Genomic DNA, 23,241 nt, shown 5'->3' with positions numbered 1-23,241 from the left:
TTGAAGTTTTGTAAAATGTTTATGTCGAGCAGAAGAACAGAAGGGCCATTGTGGTACCAGGTCAGGTCTTGGAACTCAGAGGTCACTTTTCTCTTTGTCGATCAATATTGAAAAGGTGTGATGAGAATAAAAGAGATGTGTTTGTTAAATGCTTTGTCTTAGTATTGGCACAGTGAGCGTTTAATGAATATCAGATCTGATAAGAGTAAGAGTGATACCATAAATCTGTAAGTTCTTTCATTTTTATTGATAGTTATTAGTTTATAAGAGTATAATGAAAATGACTTGAAAATAGATTGGCTTCAGTAACTCACAGTGTTGTGTGATCTTGGGCAAGTCACTTCATCTCTCTGAGCCACAGATTCTTCCTTTGTAAAGAGGATGGGGATATCTGCATTAAGAAATCCTCAGATTTGGGTACTTTGAGAACCATGGTGATTTCGCTGCTAATGTGCTTTGAATATCACAGACCAAAGCAAATCATCTAAAAGCACAGAGTTTTCTTTTCCTCCACTCATGACTTCCATTTAAATGTGCTGTCCACTGTAGTAAAGAAAAGAACAAATAGAACTGACAGTAGTAGTGTCATCTTCTAGAAGTTTGACCTCAGGAAGTTCCCCCAGTGCCAGAGTGGAGTCCCCGTCCCAATTCCAATTAGGTCCCCTTCTTCTTCAGAGGTAATCGAAAGCCCTCTTGCTTCAATGATTGACCTCACCCAAGTCCAGCCCTTTTCTCACACCACCTTGCTATGATTTGACCCTCTGGTCAAAGGAGTTAAGTGTTAACTCTCATAATTACTCATAATTATTTCAAAGGACTTTGACCCTGCCTGGAGAAGAATATATGGCTATGGCCTCCAGCACTTTCAAAACAGCCCCTAGATGTGAAGAACATGATCTCATGTAGCAAGTGTAGATGAGGGTAGTTTCTGGCCCCAGGTCACATAGATAGGAAAAGGAAGAACTGGGACTCCAACTGAGATCCCTTGTTCCTAAAACCACTGGTGAAGAGTCCAGAGTTGTGGTAGGGCTGGGGTGGTAGGCGATCTTCCAAGGCCCCTGAGATCCACTCATGTCAGTCAGTTCAGTTCAGTCACTCAATCATGTCTGATTCTTTGTGACCCCATGAACTACAGCACGCCAGGCCTCCCTGTCCATCACCAACTCCCATAGTTCACCCAAACTTATGCCCATTGAGTCGGTGATGCCATCCAACCATCTTATCCTCTGTCATCCCCTTCTCCTCCTGCCCTCAATCTTTCCCAGCATCAGGGTCTTTTCAAATGAGTCAGCTCTTCACATCAGGTGGACAAGGTATTGGAGTTTCAGCTTCAACATCAGTCCTTCCACTGAACACCCAGGACTGATCTCCTTTAGGATGGACTGGTTGGATCTCCTTGCAGTCCAACGGACTCTCAAGAGTCTTCTCCAACACCACAGCTCAAGAGCATCAATTCTTCTGCACTCAGCTTCCTTTATAGTCCAACTCTCACATCCATACATGACTACTGGAAAAACCATAGCCTTGACTAGATGGACCTTTGTTGACAAACTAATGTCTCTGCTTTTTAATATGCTGTCTAGGTTGGTTATAAATTTCCTTCCAAGGAGTAAGCGTCTTTTAATTTCATGGCTGCAATCACCATGTGCAGTGATTTTGGAGCCCCCCAAAATAAAATCAGCCATTGTGTCCACTGTTTCCCCATCTATCTGCCATGAAGTGATGGGACCAGATGCCATGATCTTAGTTTTCTGAATGTTGAGCTTTAAGCCAACTTTTTCACTCTCCTCTTTCACTTTCTTCAAGAGGCTCTTCAGTTCTTCTTCACTTTCTGCCATAAGGGTGGTGTCATCTGCATATCTCAGGTTATTGATATTTCTCCTGGCAATCTTGATTCCAGCTTGTGCTTCCTCCAGCCCAGGGTTTCTCATGATGTATTCTGCATGTAAGTTAAATAAGCAGGGTGACAATATACAGCCTTGACATACTCCTTTTCCTATTTGGAACCAGTCTGTTGTTCCATGTCCAGTTCTAACTGTTGCTTCCTGACCTGCGTATAGGTTTCTCAAGAGGCAGATCAGGTGGTCTGGTATTCCCACCTCTTCAGTTTTCCAGTTGATTGTGATCCACACCGTCAAAGGCTTTGGCATAGTCAATTAAGCAGAAATAGGTGTTTTTCTGGAATTCTCTTGTTTTTTTGATGATATTGGCAATTTGATCTCTGGTTCCTCTGCCTTTTCTAAAACCAGCTTGAACATCTGGAAGTTCACAGTTCACACACTGCTGAAGCCTGGCTTAGAGAATTTTAAGCATCACTTTACTAGCATGTGAGATGAGTGCAATTGTGTGGTAGTTTGAGCATTCTTTGGCATTACCTTTCTTTGGAATTGAAATGAAAACTGACCTTTTCCAGTCCTGTGGCCACTGCTGAGTTTTCCAAATTTGCTGACATATTGAGTGCAGCACTTTCATAGCATCATCTTTCAGGATTTGAAAAAGCTCAACTGGAATTCCATTACGTCCACTAGCTTTGTTCGTAGTGATGTTTCCTAAGGCCTACTTGACTTCACATTCCAGGATGTCTGGCTCTAGGTGAGTAATCACACCATGGTGATTATCTGGGTCATGAAGATCTTTTTTGTACAGTTCTTCTGTGTATTCTTGCCACCTCTTCTTGATATCTTCTGCTTCTGTTAGTTCCCTACCATTTCTGTCCTTTATTGAGCCCATCTTTGCATGAAATGTTCCCTTGGTATCTCTAATTTTCTTGAAGAGATCTCTAGTCTTTCCCATTCTATTGTTTTCCTCTATTTCTTTGCATTGATCGCTGAGGAAGGCTTTCTTACCTCTCCTTGCTATTCTTTGGGACTCTGCATTCATATGGGTGTATCTTTCCTTTTCTCCTTTGCTTTTTGCTTCTCTTCTTTTCCCAGCTATTTGTAAGGCCTCCTCAGACAGCCATTTTGCTTTTTTGTATTTCTTTTTCTTGGGGATGGTCTTGATTCCTGTCTCCTGTACAATGTCATGAAACCTCCGTCCATAGTTAGCAGGCACTCTGTCTATCAGATCTAGTCCTTTAAATCTATTTCTCACTTCCACTGTATAGTCATAAGGGATTTGATTTAGGTAATACCTAAATGGTCTAGTGGTTTTCTCCATTTTCTTCAATTTCAGTCTGAATTTGGCGATAAGGAGTTCATGATCTGAACCACAGTCAGCTCCCGGTCTTGTTTTTGCTGACTGTATAGAGCTTCTCCATCTTTGGCTCATGTCAGGAGCTCTATTTTTATTGAAACCAAGTGAGGAGTAGTGGGTGGTCATGCTGTGGAGACATATGTGTCTCTCTGCTTCCCTTCTGCCCACTTTCTAACTCTTTTTTTTTTCTACCCAAAATGCTAGAGCTTGTGCCCCAGATGAAGATGCTCTTCCCCTGGCTTACCATCTGCCTGGACCAGTCCCAAGTAAAGAGCTGGTGTCTGTCCAGTAGAGATGCTGCCACAATAATTGCAGGAAGCCTGACGTGTCATACCTGCCTTGTGAAGTAGGTGAGGCTAAGACTGGGGGTGGGGGGGGGCAGTGGGCAGGATGTAAAGACACCTATATAAGGCTTTAAAGGAGGACCTGCGCTAACACACTGCTGATCACCTACCAGTCCTGTGATCCGCTCTCATCCACTCACTGACCATCCATCATGTGCCATGCACCACTCTTGGCGCTGGGATATTCCCTGAGTGACCTTATTGGACAAAATTCCACCTCTGGAATCACATCCTGTGTTTCCATGAGACCCACAGGTATAGTCAAGCTTAAGAATTGATGTTACTGGGCATTTGGCCCCTGTAGGCAGAATCAGGGCCACGGGAAGTGGGGAGATTACACACTTTATAAGATTGACCCCAGCTCCTCCCCGCCATCGCTCCCCTTGTCGGCTGTTCTGACCCCTCAGCTGGCGTGTGAGCTCAGTCAGCCCTCAGGTTTCCTCACAAGTCCTCCCACTAGCCACAGGGATGAGCTGGCTCTGCCTCTCTGCAGCCCTTTTCATCCCTTGGGCACTTGGTAGATGAAGCAGGAATCCGCCCTAAGGGATGTTCTGGCTTCACCTCTCCTCTACAGGCTGGGGAGGGGGTGATGAGGGGAGTTCATGGAAGGGGCTGGGGAGCAGGGCTGGGGTGTGTACAGCAGACCCTTAGCATTTCTTATGGTAAATTAGGCAGTTTTCACTCCAGGGACATTCCTTGACACTCAAAAGGTATCATTGCATGTTCAGTTTCGGAAAAAAAGAAAAAAAAAAAAAAAAAGACTTTACTGCCGGGAGCCAACACACAAGACCCTACCCATGACAAGGCCATGAGGGAGAAAACTTGATGGGCAAGGCGGATCAGGTTTTCAGGGGTTTCGAAAAGGCCAGCTTATGAGATCCCACCCATGACAAGGTCACGAGGAGAAAGCCTGACAGGCAAGGCAGATCAGGTTTTCAGGAGTTTCGAAAAGCTGCCCCCGGCGCTCACCTTAAAGATGTCTTTCTGATGCCTGCCTCAATGGACTACTCCCTAATTTCTGTGACACAGGCAGGAAGGCCTTCCCCGATCTCTTCCCAAATAAGAATCAATTTAGAACTTTAATCAATAAGTTTCCCAAGTGGTGGTATTTTATGAGATTATTCAGGGTGAAAGGAGTGTTTTAATTTAAACTCCTTTGCTGGTAGTTTGTTAGCCAAATGCATTTATGCCCTTGGTGCTAATATGCATGATTGCTTATAATATCCTAATCATAAAATAGCATAAAGAACCTGATTATATAAAAGCCCTAATAGACATAGAGCCTTTTTAAGGGGTAAAGGAGTCATATTCGAAAACATAAGAAAAATTGTTCTATAGGTGGTTATTGGGTTGAGATTTGCTTGCTGTGTTTTGCTTTTAATGTGCTAAGGTAGTGTTATAGAAACCATTGTTAATATAGTTTAAGATCTAGAGAAATAAGGACTTAGCCCTAGTGTGGTAACAATGAGATGGTTGTTAATTGTCAGCCAGGAGTGCTAGGCAGAGACTGCCTCACTGAAGCCGCAGAGTCTGTATGGGGTAAACTTCTTAGATAAACGCAACTGTCAATTTTGCAGAAGGATTAATCTTTGTATTAACAAGGATATAATTCTACTCTGTACTATTTCCCTATGAGACTGCTACCATTCAGTTAAGGTCACCATAAAAACGGAAAATAGGTTTACATTCACCTGATTGCATAAAATGTTAATAGGCCCCCAGGCCAGAAGATAATGTACAAGACCCTCATAAACAAAGAAGTATGCAGAAAACACCCTGGTTTCATGAAGGACAAGCTGATGTAATGTTAAACTATCTTCCCCTTAGAAATGTACTAACTTAGGGTATAAAAGCTATGGTAAAAAATAAAGCATTGCCAGACTCTGCCAGACTCTCTACACCCCCGTCTGGTCATTCTCTCTCTCTCTCTCTCTCTCTCTCTCTCTCTTTCTCTCTCTTTCCCTCGCAGACTTGGCCCTATCAAGGCTGGTCTCACGTGTCTTCTATCTCTCGCCCACGCCGTTCATCCTGAGGGTACCCCCTGGATCCTGCCGAGGCTGGACCCTGGCACTTTACCTGATCAGTGACCTCATCACTGAGACAATATTCTTAGTCATTGCCTTACCCTTGACCCTCATTGTCGTTTCATAACAAAACACGGGTTTTGTAATTGACCCTTGTCGCTGTTCATGCCCCAGGCCTTCTGAAACTCTTGGAATTTTTCATAGTCATAAATCATGCGATGAGTGAAGGATAGGATCTGAGGTAGTGTCTGGATGATAGTATCTGCCTGGGACTGGACTCCAGAATGTTCCATCAGGTGCTTAGAAGGTTAGAACTGTCAACCCTCCATCCCTCTGAGGACAGGAGAGGTTACTGATACTGAGTTCAATCACTAATAGCCAATGATTTATCAACTCACCTACCTCTAACCCTCAATTAAAATCCATAAACATTGTGTTCAGAGAGCATCAGGGGAGGTGATAACATCAAGAGACTGAGAGCAGGGAGAATCCCAAGAGGGCTTGGAGGTTTGGCAGCCCCAACTCCCCATTTACCCTACGCTTCTCCATTTGGCTGTCCCTGAGTTTTATGCTTTATAATAACTTGGGGCAGTAAGTAAAGGGCTTTCCTGAGTTCTGGAAGTAGTTCTAATAAGTTATTGAACATGGGAGGTGGGTATGGAACCTTTGAGTTAATAGCCAACTGGTCACAAGTGTGAGTGACTGCAGGACTTGTGATCAACACTTGAAAGTATGGGCAGTCCTCAGGGACCCAGCCCTCACCTTGCGGGTTCTACACTACCTCTGTGGATTTAGTGTCAGAAGTGAATTGACTTCTGAGATTGGCAGTGGATGCTGGGGAACGGGTTGCTGTTGGCAGAGCCCTCACATGTTTGGAGTTGGGGACAATACCCAGACTCACTCTTCTCTATCATTTGTGCCTGGTATGACGGTCAGGGCCTTGGGACTGTATTATGTGGGGCAGAGCACAGAGAACCCCTTCTCAGTTCTCTGCATTTTCAGAATTCCTGGCAGAATCATGCACTTGATTTATGGGTTGTGATTTGTACTCATTTGTTGTAGTTCAGTATCTCAGTCATGTCTGACTCTTTGTGAGCCCATGGACTACAGCACGCCAGGTTTCCTTCTCCTTCACCGTCTCCCAGAGTTTGCTCAAACTCATGTCCATTGAGTTGGTGATGCCATCCAACCATCTTATCCTCTGTTATCCCCTTCTCCTCCTGCCTTCAGTCTTTCCCAGCATCAGGGTCTTTTCGAATGAGTCAGCTCTTTGCATCAGGTGGCCAAAGTATTGGAGCTTCAGCTTTAGCATCAGTCCTTCCAATGAATATTCAGGGTTGATTGCTGTTGTTATTAATATTACAAAGGATTCTGACTTCTCAGGGAGAAGGAACATATGTTTGCTGTGTCTGTTGCTTCCATAGCAATCCCATGATGTGGGCAGCACTGATCTCATGTGACACCTGAAAACACAGGGCTCTAAGGAATTTATATCCTCAGGTACAAAGATAGGAAAAGGCAGAACTTGTACCAAAACTGAGGTCCTATGACTTGGAAACCACTGGGAGAGAAGACTGGAGTGGCTGCAGGGGGTGTCTTCAGGCAAACTTCCATGGTCCCCTGAGGTCCACTCGGGCAGACAGCTCTCCTGTTTGTGAAACCAGGTGAGGACGGCAGGTGGTCATCGCTGTGGAGATGAGTTCAGCTCTCTGCTTCCCCTCTGCCCACCCCTCCCCTTATTCCTTATGTGAAGCAGTAAACACGGTTACAACCCAGGAGGACACCACCTTCCCCAGTTAGGTTCCTGTCTGGACCAGTCCCTCGTGAAGGGCAGATGTCCATCCAGTGCAGAAGCTGTGGCAATGGTTGCAGGAAGGTGACCCGTGTCACACCTGTCTTCAGAGCTAGGTGAGGGGGGTCAGGGCATTGAGGCCCAGATGTGATGACACCTACAGGAGGCTGGAAAGGGGGACCTGGGCTCACACACTGCCAATCACCTATACATTTTTGATCTGTTTTTATCCACTCACTGACCATCCATCATGTGTCATACACTGCTCTAGGTGCTCAGATGCTCCCTGAGTGACCATATTGGACAAAACTCCATCTATCTGATCACAATCTGTGTTTACACAAGACACACAGGCATAGTCAAGTCTGAGAACTGCTGTTACTGGACATTTGACCCCCTACAGACAGAAGCAAGAGGCATGGTTAGGTGGGGCATTTCACAATAAACAGGACTGACCCAGCTCCTCCCTGTTTCATTCCCTTCCTCATCACCTGATCCAACCTCTCAGCCAGGATACTAAAAGCCCAGTCCATCCCCAGCATCCTCAGGAGCCCTCCTGCAAGGCCATGAAGATGAACCGGCTCTGCCTCTCCGCAGCCCTCCTCTTCCTCCTGGTTATCCTGGTGGACAGCACCCCGGTGTATGAACACCATACCCAGGACAAAGGTAGGTTCACCTCTCCTCTATAGACTGGAGGGAAATGAGGAGAGTTCTTGGAAGGGGTTGGGTGGGTGCTGCCAACACTCTCGGAATGTTTCCTGCCACTTGGGTGAGACTTTTGTTTGTTTTTGGCTGTATTGTTCTTCCATGTTGCACAAAGACATTCTCTAGTCTAGGGTCTACTCTTTGGTTGCGATGTGTAGGCTTCTCCTTGGGGTGTCTTCTCTGGTTGCAGAGCAGGGGCCTTGGCATCTGAGTTCAGTAGTTGTGGTTCACCTGCTTAGTTGCCTCTAGGCATGTGGAATCTTCCCAAACCAATGATAGAACCCATGTCCCTTGTATTGGCAGGCTGATTCTTAACTACTGGACCATCAGGGAAATCTGAAGTTGCAAATCTTTAACTCCACTCACATTATGATTCTCATGAGGAAATATCTTAAAATTAAATACATATGTATATCAAATGGGTTGTGACAGGGCAATATCTTGTATGAAACCGGCCACCCATGTGCCCTGTGGCCTGGAAGAAGTCATCTACAGTTTCCTCATCTGAGCAGAAAGTACCTGTAACTTGGATTCTTTGACCATATTGCCAGTCATAATTATAAAGAGTTTATTCACATTTCTTGGCCAATTTTGGTCATTTTCCAACAAGATATGTTCACTTGAAAAGATTTGTCTACCTACTTGCTTGGGGCCAGAAAGCATTTATATATTTGTGTGTGTCAAATAATGGTTATCCCTCTATTATAAATATTAATGAGAAAACCCTGGAACTACTGAACAGGGCAACTGCAGGGAATGCAAGAAACACAACTCTGTGTTGGTTGGCTCATGGGACCAAGGCTGATACAGTATTAGCAAAGTTGCCAGACCATTATCCTTGTCCTCTTTTGATTATCATAGTATTATCCATATTTGATCCTTGTCCTGATTCATGGCCCAAGATTCCAGACAATTTTGGAATTTTTGTCTTTCATAGACCACAAGATTGTTAAAGAATTAAAATTCGGTATACTAAAAAGGTTGACTAAGAGAATCTTCAAAAACAGACTTAAAGCTTTGAGCTTTCTGCACCTCTGGGGAGAGAGGAAAGCACAGAGATTGAGACCAATCAGCACTGGCTGATGATTTAATCCATATGCCTATTTAGTCAGCCATCAATAAAAATCCATAAATACTGTCATTCAGAGAGCTTTTGTGGTGGGAACTAACGGTGGTGTCATGAGGGTGCTGTGCTCACGAGGGCACAGATGCTCCACACACCTCCACTCCCCCTTTGCCCTACATATCTCCTCCATTTCACTGTTCCTGAGTTTCATTGTGCATATTAATCTAAGGACTATCTTAAGTAAGGGTTTTCATGTGTTTGGTCAACAGTTCTATTAAGTTTTTGAGCATGGAGGTAGGGTCATTGAAACTCTCACAGAAGCATGAGTGACTTGAAACCACTTGGCTGGCATCTTAAGAGAGGACAGTTTGGATGCCTCAACCTGTGGCATTGGCACTAACTCCACAGATTTGGTATCAGAAGTCAATTAACTGTGGTTCTCCCATTGGGTGTTGGGAATTGCATGGTATTGGTGGAGAAATCATGTATTTCATGTCAGGAAAAAACCCAGTCTCACCTTCTCCTGTGATATGAGGGCTCATGTGAGGCTTGGGGAGAGGTGAATAGTGAAGTATTTCTTTATCAAATAATGATTAGTCCTCTCTTATTAAAACTAATCAGAAAATGTGGAGGGAGGAGAGTAACTGCAGGGAAATGAAGAAACACAGCTCCTGTGTGGTAGCTGTGGGACCAAGGCTGACATAATATTACTAAATTGTCCAGGCCCTTTCCCTTGTCCTCTTTTGACTGTTATTTTCTTAACTATGTTTGATCTGTTTCATGGACCAGGACTCCTGAGACTCTTGAAATTTATTCTAATAGGTCATGTGATGATTTCTGGAAAGCAACTGGAGAAACGTTCAGTAAAGGAGCTCCCAACACCAGTACTCCAAGAAGAGAATAAAGGTTTGTACTTTCTGCATCTCTGGGGAGGGTCACTGAGAGTGAGAGCAGTCACCAGTGACCAATGACTCAATCAATAAGCCTATTTCTTGAAACCTCAATATAAATTCACAAATATTTGGACCAGAGAGTATTCCAGGTGGGAATGCAATATGTGATGTGAGGGTGCTGTGCTCCACTAGGGAATGGAAGTTCCACACACCTCCATTCCTGCTTTGCCCTACAGATCTCCATTTCACTGTTCATGAATTTTCATGTATATTCATCTGAGAACAGTAAGTAAGGATTTTCCTAAGTTTGGTCACCAGTTCCACTGATTTATTGAATATGGAGGGATCATGGGACCTCCATATTTTAGCCATTTGGTCACAGGCATAAGCAAATTTGAACCACATGGCTGGCACTAAAGTGAGCACAGTATTGAGCCCTCAACCTGTGGGAGCTGCATTTGAAAGGTTGTTGCTGAACAGTAAGACACCGGGATTCTTGGCCTCCGGAGGAGACGAATTCAATTGGGGGCCAGAGACAAGGCTGGATTGCTCAGAGCTTTTGTGTAATAAAGTTTTATTAAAGTATAAAGGAGATAGAGAAAGCTTCTGACATAGGCATCAGAAGGGGGCGGAAAGAGTACCCGCCTCCTAGTCTTCAGCTGGATGTTATATAGTCACTGAAGTGAAGTGAAGTGAATTAAAGTCACTCAGTCGTGTCCGACTCTTTGCAACTCCGTGGACTGTAGCCTACAAAGATCCTCCATCCATGGGATTCTCCAGGCAAGAATATTGTAGTGGGTTGCCATTTCCTTCTCCAGGGAATCTTCCCGACACAGGGAATCAAACCCGGGTTTCCCACATTGGTGGCAGACACTTTAACCTCTGAGCCACCAGGGAAGCTCCTATATAGTCACTAGCAGTCTGTTAATGAAAGAAAGGGATGTCTTAAAAAACTCAGAATGGCACCAGACCCCTCATCCATAAATTGCATTTTATGATAATCCTGGCACCAGATGATTCATCCTAGGCCATAAAACATTAACTTGAATCTCTGTAGAAGGGCAGATTACCATACAAATAGTTTTGTTTACATAGATAAGGGGAACAATATCTGAGTATAACATACAGGTTTGTCAAGTAGATTCTGAGCCATTTGGCAGAACTTGAAGACAGAGTCTGGGGTACATTAACATAGCTTAAGACAAACATTTCCATAAGAAAAAAATGCATTGGTTAACTCAAGATATGAGAATAGTTAGCTTCAGGTGAAACCAGGTGTCATGGCAACACAGCATTTTAAGAGAAACCTCCTTTTAAATTTGTATAGAGAAGGAAAAAAAAAATATTGCCAGTTTGTTTCCTCCTGCTGCTTAAGAGAGATAAAGATGTCTGGCACTTGCAGCCTATTTCTTCCATTTGGAGACCCCTGGCCTTCCTGCCTGTTACCCTCTCACATTCACTGCATGGATTTCATCTCAGATGTCAGCTGATGGGGGATGCCTGGTGGGTGTTTGGGGAATTGGTTAGTGGTAGTAGATACACTACCAGATCATGCATCCAGATCATGCAAAATGATCTGGAAAACCTTTAGGAAAAGGCAGGTCTCCTGAAAAACTCAAACACCCATTTAGAGGTTGGAAATTCACCACTTTCTTACTATCACCTCTGGGGAGATGGGCAGGCTCTTGAGATTGAGATCCATCAGCAATGGCCACTAATTCAATCATTATGGTTACTGAAAACATCCATAAAAACTCATATTTGTTTGGGTTCAGAGAGATTGCTGGGTTAGTGATCACCTGCACACATTATTTTATTATCCTGTCAGGAGATTGAATATTAGAGGGAGATTGACTATTATGTTGATGTGCCGTATCATCAAGGTGATTTTTTTACTAAAAGGAATTCAATTATGCCCATCCTATTTAATGACCTTGCACTTGTTGAGAGAATGAAAATGAGTTTGTAAGTCCTTACAAAGCACTGTTCTTGGGTTGTGAAAAAAATCTGGCAAATAGCTTGCTTTCTAGGAAAGAGACAAACAATAGCAAAGGGGAGAAATCCTATGGTAGGTTATAAGTTTTTTTAAGTTAGAGAGTGATTTGGAGGAAAGATGCTGTGCTTTTTCTCTACAGGGTCAAGGACACCTTCTGTGATAAAGAGGGTTTGAGCAGAGGCTGCAGAAGAAATGTGGCTGTTGTGTTTAAGCAACAACTTGGACCAGGGTGGTTGAAGATGAATGGGTAGAGGGGAGGGGAAGGGAGTGGAAGGGAATGAGGCCAAAAGGCCATGGGGGCAGGTCATGAAGAGCTTTGAGGGACTTTATAAGAATCAGAATTTGACTTTCGGAGCAGAGTCGTCACTGAGGGACTGGTCATAGGAACAATGGGACAGGACTGAACACTAACAGGATCCCTGGGGCAGCAGTACCGAGAGTGCCCTCTAGGGGGCAAAGGGCAGAGACAGAGGCCCAGAGAGCAGGCTCCAGCAGTGCTCAAGTGCGCATCTATGCTGTTCCCTGGGTCGACTTCAATTCTCTTGAATAACATGAATGTCTTGCTCTGTTGAGGCCTCTATGGAGGCTTCATTACTGCATTAATTATGGAGGCTTCATTACTGCATTCATTAATGCATTTAATAATGCATTAAATCATTAGCCATTGGAGACTGTTTGACAGACAGCTCCATTACCCTCCCTGAGGTTGAGGAAAGGCGAGGAGATGGAGACCACAGGGTGGGATAGGAGGGTAAGAAGGAAAGGCGGTCCTTTTCTGTGCAATACAATCTGGGTTACAAGGGTCTTTCCAAAATCTCTGACTTCACGTACCAGAAGACACTTTTATTGTTCTTCTCACATAAGAAATACCAAGATTTTTAGTAACTCAGCATCAGGAAAAGGATGAAGAAACAAAAACAAAATACACACACCTATATTTCTTCTTATGATCAGAGTATCAACATTTTAACAATATCAATATTCAATTTATACAGTCATCCTGAGGCATCAGAAGTAAACACACTGGTATGTTTTCTTCATGCTTTTTTCCACTATAGCATGATTCCTTCACATTTTTAAAATTAATGGTGGAAAGCTTTTACCATCTGCATAAGCACGGAGAATAGTATTATAAAACCTAGGTATCTAGACCCCGTAATTATTGACACATAGGGAATATTTTTTTTACCTGTGATATCTCTTGGTTGTTGTAGAGCTGTGTGGGGTTTTTTTTTTTTTTTTGAGCATTTATGTATTCATTTTGTCATGTTATGTCTTAGTTGTGGGCCAAAAGCTCAGTAGTTGTGGTCCAGCAGCTTAGCTGCTCCAAGGCATGTAGGACCTCAGTTCCTTAAAAAGGGACTGAACCCAGGAGGACTCCTGCATTGGAAAGCAGATTCTTAACCACTGGACCACAGGTAAGTCCTATAGAAGTTTTTGTTCAGTTCAGTTCAGTTCAGTTGCTCAGTAGTGTCCAACTCTTTTTGACCCCATGGACTGCGGCATGCCAGTCTTCCCTGTCCATCACCAACTCCCAGAGCCTACTCAAACTCATGTCCATTGTGTCGGTGATGCCATCCAACCATCTCATCCTCTGTTGTCCCCTTCTCCTGCTGCCTTCAATCTTTCCCAGCATCAGGGTCTTTTCCAGTGAGTCAGCTCTTCACATCAGGTGGCCAAAGTATTGGAGTTTCAGCTTCAGCATCAGTCGAATATTCAGGACTGATTCCCTTTAGTATGGACTGGTTTGATCTCCTTGCAGTCCAAGGGAATCTCAAGAGCCTTCTCCAACACCACAATTCAAAAGCATCAATTCTTCAGCTCTCAACTTTCTTTATAGTGCAACTCTAATCAAAGGCATTGTACCAATTTTTCTTAAAATGCTTCATGAGGAGATATAAATTTGTACATAATTAATATATTGTGTCATGCCTAGCAACATTCATAATTATGTTCCAGAAAGGAGGTTTACAAATGGGCTTTTCAATTTGACCATCTTCTGCAACCCTAACAGTCTTTATTGCAAACAAACAGGTGGTTTCAGTTGTTGACCTTGTAGACCGAGCTGTGATGATCATCCTCATAACTGACTCATTGCCCCTCCCATTTCAGCAGCTTCTAGGCCTGCTTTCTGCCTGGAGCATAAATTCTCAGGTCCCTGCATTACCCCGAAGATCAGATACTTTTACAATGCCAAGACTGGGCACTGTGAGCACTTTATATATGGTGGCTGTAATGGAAAGAAGAACAACTTCCTCACTGAAGAGGAGTGCATTAAGACCTGCATTCAAGGGTCAGGGTCCCTGTGGTAAGACAGGGGGCAGGGCACCGGAGGAGGGGAAGGGCTGGGGAAAGAGGTGGAGCTCAGGGGACCACACACCATTCACCCTGCACAGTGTCCTCCCCCTCGCTACTGCCAGGAGGCTGCAATGTCCTGTGAAACCACACACTAAGCGAGTTCTTCAGGGAGAGAATGGCAGAAGGCCAACCCCAGAGGCCTCTTTGTGATCATCTCAGCCTGATCACATGCTCCTCTTTCTTAGATGAGAACACTGACTCAACCACCCTACAGAGCAGTCTGCAGTGCTCCTGAGTACCCTCTGGCTTGGAAAACTTATCTCCGTCTTGTTGTCCATTGGGCCATGGGGACTATGGTTCCATATTTTTTGGAAAGTCTAGGCTCTGTCATGATGAATGGTGTCCAGGTCTGGGCTACAATGATGGCACTCAGCAGGTTCTTTATTTTTGCAGAGGACATGTGAAGAGTGATCCCCAGAAACTCTGAAGTCTGAGAAGGATCCCTGCAGGACTGAGTTGTGGCTGCTTCTGAAACAGTTCAGTCTTCTCGTTCTTTTCTCCCCTACCCTCCTCAGCAGAACCAGCCTATTTCCTCTCCTCCATGGGTCTACATGCCTTACTTCTGTCTCACCTAGCTGGCTCTAGGCTTCATGAGGTCCAGTCTTCCCTTTATCCTGAGCACTTAACACAGTTTCTGGCACCAAGGAGACAGTTTATAATTATTTGAGGAAGGAATGAGGGAGCACATTCCTCCCGATCCAGGCAACTATAGAGCCTGTGGTTTGACACCAGGATTCTTGCCTTAATCCATGTCCTCACGGCACCTCACCTTGATCCCCTTCCACACCATCACTGCTCTCCTTGTGGCTGGCCAAGGTGGTATCTCCAGCATCCAGTCTCAGCATCAGTAATGAGAGAAGTCTTTGCAATAAACAAGTTCTTTCCCCCTATAATGATGTTGCAATTTTCCTTTCTGTAACTTCAAACCTTGTGGCTTATATTTCAATAAATGCATATTCAAAATCAAACTGACTGGAGTGGAGTCTGTTGTTTGCAACTACAAACCTTAAGCAATAGCTCAGTTCAGTTCAGTTGCTCAGTCGTGTCTAACTCTCTGGGACCCCATGGACTGCAGCATGCCAGGCTTCCCTGTCCATCACCAACTCCCGGAACCTACTCAAACTCATGTCCATTGTGATGGTGATGCCATCCAACCGTCTCATCCACTGTCGTCCCCTTCTCCTCCCTCCTTCAATCTTTCCCAGCATCAGGGTATTTTCCAATGAGTCGGTGCTTCACATAGTTGGCCAAAGTACTGGAGTTTCAGCTTCAGCATCAGTCCTTCCAATGAATATTCAGGACTGATTCCTTTAGGATGGACTGGTTTGATCTCCTTGCAGTCCAAGGGACTCTCAAGGGTCTTCTGAACACCACAGTTCAAAAGTGTCAATTCTTCAGTTCTTAGCTTTCTTTATAGTCTAAGTCTCACATCCATACATGACTACTGGAAAAACCATAGCCTTGACTAGATGGACCTTTGTTGGCAAAGTAATGTCTCTGCTTTTTAATAAGTTGTCTAGTTTGGTCATAGCTTTTCTTCCAAGGAGCAAGCATATTTTAATTTCATGACTGTGGTTACCATCTGTGGTGATTTAGGAGCCCCCCACAAAAGAAAATCTGTCACTGTTTCCATTTTTTTCCCCGTCTATTTGCCATGAAGTGATGGGACTGGATGCCATGATCTTATTTTTCTGAATGTTGAATTTTAAGCCAACTTTTCCACTCTCCTCTTTCACTTTCATCAAGAGGCTCTTCAGTTCTTCTTCACTTTCTGCCATAAGGGTGGTGTCATCTGCGTATCTAAGGTTATTGATATTTCTCCCGGCAATCTTGATTCCAGCTTATGCTTCATCAAGTCTGGCATTTTGCCTGATGTGCTCTGCATATAAGCTAAATAAGCAGACTGACAACATACAGCCTTGACGTACTCCTTTCCCGATTTGCAACCGGTCTGTTGTTCCATGTCCAGTTCTAACTGTTGTTTCTTGACCTGCATACAGATTTCTCAGGAGGCAGGTCAGGTGGTCTGGTATTGCCATCTCTTTAAGAATTTTCCACAGTTCGTTGTGATCCAAAGGTTTTGGTGTAGTCAATAAAGCAAAAGTAGATGTTTTTTGGAGCTCTCTCGATTTTTTGATGATCCAGCAGATGTTGGCAATTTGGTCTCTGGTTCCTCTGCCTTTTCTAAATCCAGCTTGAATATCTGGAAGTTCACAGTTCACGTATTATTGAAGCCTGGCTTGGAGAATTTTGAGCATTGCTTTGCTAGCATGTGAGGTGAGTGTAATTGTGCGGTAGTTTGAACATTCTTTCGCATTGCCTTTCTTTGGAATTGAAATGAAAACTGACCTTTTCCAGTCCTGTGGCCACTGCTGAGTTTTCCAGATTTGCTGACATATTTAGTGCAGCACTTTTACAGCATCATCTTTTAGGATTTGAAATAGCTGAACTGGAATTCTGTCACCTCCACTAGCTTTGTTCATAGTGAATCCTAAGGCCCACTTGACTTTGCATTCCAGGATATCTGGCTCTAGGTGAGTGATCACACCATCATTGTTATCTGAGTCATGAAGATCTTTTTTGTATAGTTCTGTGTATTCTTGCCACCTCTTCTTAATATCTTCTCTTTAACCAATAGGCTTCATGGAAATGGTAGTCCTTCTCACTGTTCTTCAGAGCAGTGGGCATCTCCCCTTTCCTAATCACACAGTATGCCTTACCAGGTATAGGAAGCAAGCCCATTATAGCATCATTGACCTTTTAATAGCCACTCCGAGCTACACAAAAACCTGGGACACAGACACCTCAGTATGAAAGCTTTTGTTCCTTACTTCTAAGTTCAATTCAAACTGGGGGAGCGAGTTGTTCTCCTGGACTCTCAGAAGGAGAATTGGAAGAAGGCTTAGTTATCCTGTTTTCTAAGAATCTGATTTCCTGAGGTCACATATAGTGAAGGGGCTTCTTACTTGAATTAAACAAGGGCAGCTACCCTTTAGTGCCCCAAGCTCTGTATTAGCATCTTGCCTGAATTATTCTATTAACCATTCTAAGTGTCCTTCAGGAGCAGAAATGGAGGCATGGAGATGACATTAAGTGCTATATTTGTTTCTTAACATGGCAGGTCCCCACTCTCTCAAGTAAAGCCACTTTGATGATATTTTCCTGCTCCTGTCTCAGGGAAGATGTAGGATGGAGGCACTTTGGGAAAACAGTATCTTTTTCATGACAGATGGGGAAAGTGAGTCTTGGGGACCACTGTAAGCACAGTATTGTAATAAACAAGAACACAGAGGGTGCTGGTGCTGTTACTTACTTTCTTCCAGTCTTGGGCAAATTTCTCAACAGCTCTGAGCTTTCCTTTCTTTTGTTATAAAATAAGGATAATGCTTATACTTGTTAATATTTCTCATTGGAGACTGCTAGAAACACCTCCATTTTTAGTAGAACTAGTTGGGTTTATTACTCACTGCAGTAAGGAACAGGAATCTCTTTGGAAAACCATATGATGTACTAAGAGAAGTTAGAAAGATATTCTAGTAGGTGGGCTGTGTTAGGTGATTTTGGTGAGGGTTTCATCTTCTTTGGATGGATAGTGTTAGGAAGTGGACTGTTCCTCACATTGGATATCTTTTTTTTTTTTTTTTTTAGTTGGAGGCTAATTACTTCACAACATTTCAGTGGGTTTTGTCATACATTGATATGAATCAGCCATAGATTTACACGTATTCCCCATCCCGATCCCCCCTCCCACCTCCCTCTCCACCCGATTCCCCTGGGTCTTCCCAGTGCACCAGGCCCGAGCACTTGTCTCATGCATCCCACCTGGGCTGGTGATCTGTTTCACCATAGATAGTATACATGCACATTGGATATCTTAATGTTAACTCTATAAAGGGAAAACTAGATAGAGCTGAGAGCTGTACTTGGTCAAGAAATAGCAGTTACTCAAGATAGGGGGATGCATGGTCATTTTGGTGGTTTGTATAATGCAATTGTTGTGTCTGTGTTCAAACATATTTACCGAATGTCCTGTTTTTGTTTTGATATTTCAGAGACACAGAATGAACTTGTCTGATATTGAGGTTCTGTGAAATGTTGATGTTGAGCAGAACAACAGAAGCCCCACTGTGGCCAGGTCAGGCCTTACAACTCAGAGGTTGCTTTTTGCTTCATCTATCAATCTCATAATATTGTGGTCAGAAGAGAAAAGATATGATATATGTTAAAACTTTGGTGCAACTATTGATAAGAGTAACATATTAATAAATTTCAGATATGAGTGCAGTAACAGTAATACTATGAACATATACAGAATCAAATTTTTATTAAAATTATTCATTTGTAACTGTAACAGAATATGATTCAATATTAAAGAAAAGAGATTGGCATTTTTAACTCACTATGCTGCCACGTAGTCTTGGGCAAGTCATTTCTTTGCCCTGAGCCACAGATTCTTTTTTAATGAAAAGAGGATGATCATGTCTGCATTAAGAAATCCCCAGATTTGAGTCCTTTGGAGAACCATGTTGATTATGCTGCTAACGTAATTTGAACACCACGGACCAAAGCAAATTGTCTTGAAGCACACAGAGTTTTCATTTCCTTGGCTCTGGAGTGCTCTTTAAAAGTGCTGTCAACTGTAGAAAGGAACAAATAGCATTGACTGTTGTAGTGCCAGCTTCTTGAAGTTCACCATCAGAAAGGTCACCCGGTACCAGAGTGGAGTCACAGTCTCTCTTCCAAACAGGTCTCCTTCCTCCTCAGAGGTAACTGAAAGCCCTCTTACTTCAGTGATTGACCTCACCCAGGTCCAACCCCCTTCCCACTCTACCTTGCCATTATTTGACCCTTTGGTCAAAGGAGTAAAGTGTTAACTCTCATAATTACTCACTATTATTATTTCAAAAGACTTATACTTGGCAGGGAGAAAAATATATGTGTATGGCCTTGAATGCTTTCATGAGAATCCCATGATGTGAGCAACATGATTGAATGTAGCAAGTGAAGACATGGGTAATTTGTGGCCCCAGGTCACATAGTTACAGAAACGCAGAAATGGGACTCAAACTGAGGTCCTCTGATTCCAAAACCAGGGAGAGACCGGAGTTGGGGTGCAGGTGATCTTCCAAGGTCCCTGAGATCCACTCAGGCAGGCAGCTCTCCTGTTGTTGAAACCAGTCAAGGGGCTGTGGGTGAGCATTCTGTGGAGACATGTGTGTCTATCTGCTTCCCTCCTGCCTTCTCCTTTTAATCTTTTTTTTTTCTACCCAGAATATCAGGGTTTGTGCTCCAGATGGAGATGCTCTTCCTCTGGCTCACCATTTGCCTGGAACACTGCCAAGTAAAGAGCTGGTGTCTGTCCAGTAGAGATGCTACCACAATGGTTGCAGGAAGCCTGACATGTTACACTTGCCTTGTGAAGTAGATGGGGTTAAGGCGTTGATGTCAGGATATAAAGACACCTACAGGAAGCTGAAAAAAAGGACCTAAGCTAACACACTGCTGATCACTTACCTGTCCTTTGATTTGGTCTTACCACTCACTGACCACCCATCACATGCCATGCATTACTCTAGGTCCTGGGATGCTCCCTGAGTGACCATATTGGACAAAATTCCACCTGGGGAATTGCAATCTGTTTCTCCACAAGAGTCATAGGCACAGTCAAGTCTGAGCAGTGTTGTTACTGGGCTCTTGGCTCCAGCAGACAGAAGCAGGAAGACTGATTAGGTGGGGAGATTAAGCATGAACAAGACTAGCTCAGCTCTTTCCTTCTCCTCTCCCCTGCTCCTCACCTGATCCCACCACACAGCTGGGGTATGAAAAGCTCAGCCAGCCCCCAGCTCTCCTCAGAAGTCCTCCTGCAAGGCCACCAAGATGAGCCAGACTCTGCCGCTCTGTAGGCCTCACCCCCAGGGGGTGAAACCTGCATCTGGGCCCAGGTTAAGTCCTGAATCATCTCTCCTCCACAGGTTGGGTAAGGGAGTTGAGGGGAGTCCATGAAAAGGGATAGGATGTAGGGGTGGGATGGGTACAGCAAACCCCCTCTGGATTTACCCTGATAAATTGGGCAGTTTTTCCTCCAGGGACATTCCTGATTCTGAAAAGGTATAATTACATGTTCAGCTTAAAAAAAAAAAAGTATTCCACCTGATTCTACAAGATTAGGGCCCTCATCTCTGAGACCCTATTCCTGATCCCTGCCTTGCCCCTGATCCTCACTGTCATGTCACAACAGGACCCATAATTGATCCTTGTCTGCGTTTAGGCCCCAGGTCTCCTGAAACTTTTGGAATTTACTGTATATCTGTAAGTCATGAGATGAGTAAAGGATGGGACCTTAGATAGTGTCTGGATGGGACTGGACTCCAAAACATGCCATCAGGTGATTAGAGAGCACTATCAACCTCTCCCCAGGGAGAGGAGAAAATACTGATACTGAGTTCAATCACCAAAGGCTAATGATTCTGTCAACTTGCCTACTTCAAACCCTCAATTAAAACTCATAAATTTTGGGTTCAGAGTGCTTCAGAGGAGGTGGTAACATCAAGAGATTGTGAGGGGGGAGAGTTCTGAGAGGGTCTGGGAGGCTTGGCACTCCCAACTCCCCCAGTTACCCTACACTTCTCCTCCATTTGGCTGTCTCTCAGTTTTATGCTTTAACATAACTAGGGACAGTAAGTAAAAGGCTTTCCTGAGTTCTGTGAGTGGTTCTAATAAGTAATTAAACATGGGAATTTGGTCATGGAACCTCTGAGTTTATAGCCAGTTGGTGACAGGTATGAGTGACTGCAGGATTTGTGGTCAACACTTAAAAGTATGGGCAGTCCTCAGGGACTGAGCCCTCACCTGTGGGTTCTAGACTACTTCTATGGACTTAGAGTCAGAAGTGAATTGATTCCTGGAATTTCAGTGGGTGTTAGGGATTCAGTTGCTTGTTGGCAGAGACCTTGCATATTTCAAGTCTTGAAAAACATCCAGACTCACTCTTCTCTCCCATTTGTGTCTTGTGTGAGGGTCGGGGCTATGGGACTAAAATTATGTGGGCCTGAGCACTCAGAAAGAAAGTGATGTCGCTCAGTCATGTATGACTCTTTGCGACCCCATGGACTGTAGCCTACCAGGCTCCTCTGTCCATGGAATTTTCCAGGCAAGAGTACTAGAGTGGCTTGCTATTTCCTTCTCCAGGGGACCTTCCTGACTCAGGGATTGAACCCAGGTCTCCTGCATTGCAAGCAGACACTTTACCATCTGAGCCACCAGGGAACCCCTTCCCAGTTCTCCGCATTTTCAGAATATCTGGCAGAATCAGGTACTTGATTAAATGGGTTGTGACAGGTGTTTTGTCTGATTCTACCACCTACATGCTGTGTGTCCCAGGATAAATCATCTACAGTTTCCTCAGCTGAACAGTGGGACCGCAGGACCTTGTGACTGGAGGTTTTTGAAAGGATTACCATTCATGAGTATAGAAGTTTGAACATTTGTGGTCAGTGATGTCCATTTCCCACCTAAATGTCTTAGTCCAAAAGACTAGCCTTCCTTCATTTCCTCACCACCTCTCTAAAACAATTTATCTGCCAAATAGGATCATTTCTCCGTTATGAAATTTATCAGAATGTTGAGTGACAGCTGAGCATCTTCCCTCCAGAGGCAACCGCAGGCAGAGCAGGAAATGCAGTACTTCCCTGAGTATGCTCAAGACGCCAGACTGTTCTTTTTAGGTTGGTACAGTGCTAGTTAAGACTCAAGACATTTCCCTTTCTAGTCCTGTCAGACTATTATTTCATTTTCCTATCAGATATAGGATGTTAAAGGAGACTCAAAATTATAAACAGGCCTCATCATCAAATAGACGAACAGGAATTTTATTATATCCAGTCTCTTCAGTGACTCTGCACTTGGCATGAGAATGACATGGGAGATTAATTTATCTGACAAATATTTATCAAATATTTATGGTTTTGCCCCAGAAGGCACATTTCTTGGTATAGGGAAACAGCTGTAAACAAAACATAGTAAAATAATATACTATCTAAGAGGATGACAGACAATGAAGACGGGGAAATCCTATGCCAGATGCTGATGAGTGTTGTAAAGAAAGAGAGTGATGGGGATTCAGGAGGCTTAGAGGGTCAGGGAAACACTCTGGAATAAGGAGGCCTTGAGCAGAGGCCACCAAAAATGAGCCTGGTGTGTTTGCCCAGCAGCCAGGACCAGGATGGCTGGAGCTGAGTGGGTGAGGGGAGGGGAGTGGAAGGGGATGAGGCAGAGAGGCCATGGGGGCAGGACGTGAGGAGCCTTTGCAGGACTTTATAAGAATCCGAATTTGAGAGGAGCTAGAGAGAGAGACATCCCCAACGAGAGAGACATTGCGGACCTATGGGCCAAGCTGAGCCTCCACGGGTGGCACAGGCATCGCCCCCCGTCTTCTGGGATCCGGCACTTCTAGGGCTTCCGGGAGCCAGAGACCGCGGGCTCCCATGGAGACTGCCTCGCTGGTGGGACCTGGCGGCCCACAGCCACAAACACAGGGGTCCGCCTGCCTGCTACTCTGGATCAAGGCCAAACTCTTCACCTGGCTGCCGGGCTCTGACCTGTTTCTCTGACCTGTGTCCAAAGAGAATAGGAATATTTTGAAAACAGTTGCCTTAGGTCAGATGTTGTCCTTGTGCATATGTGGGGCAGCCATCATCAGCCAGTATTTGGCAGAAAGATACAAAGTGAATACCCTCATGCTTCAGAGCCTTATCAACTATTGCTTGCTGTTCCTAATTTATACAGTGATACTGGCATTTCAATCAGTGATAATCTTTTGTACATCTTGAAAAAGTAATGGTGGAAGTACATCCTGCTTGGACTAGCAGA

At 44.1% G+C, this 23,241-nt stretch overlaps 1 protein-coding gene across 1 annotated transcript; it reads left to right on the top strand.

Annotated features, from left to right (window-relative positions):
* The first annotated feature begins 7,921 nt into the window (after positions 1–7,921).
* Positions 7,922–22,982, top strand: LOC122448937 (spleen trypsin inhibitor I-like). The gene is made up of 4 exons (XM_043480594.1): positions 7,922–8,021; positions 9,949–10,032; positions 14,128–14,323; positions 22,826–22,982. Exons 1-4 carry the CDS (start codon positions 7,922–7,924, stop codon positions 22,980–22,982), a joined length of 537 nt encoding a protein of 178 aa, XP_043336529.1.
* The last annotated feature ends 259 nt before the right edge of the window (positions 22,983–23,241 follow it).

Source organism: Cervus canadensis, chromosome 10 (genome assembly GCF_019320065.1).
Source record: "Cervus canadensis isolate Bull #8, Minnesota chromosome 10, ASM1932006v1, whole genome shotgun sequence".
Classification (NCBI taxonomy): Eukaryota; Metazoa; Chordata; class Mammalia; order Artiodactyla; family Cervidae; genus Cervus; species Cervus canadensis.
This window is presented reverse-complemented; position numbering and strand designations above follow the sequence as displayed.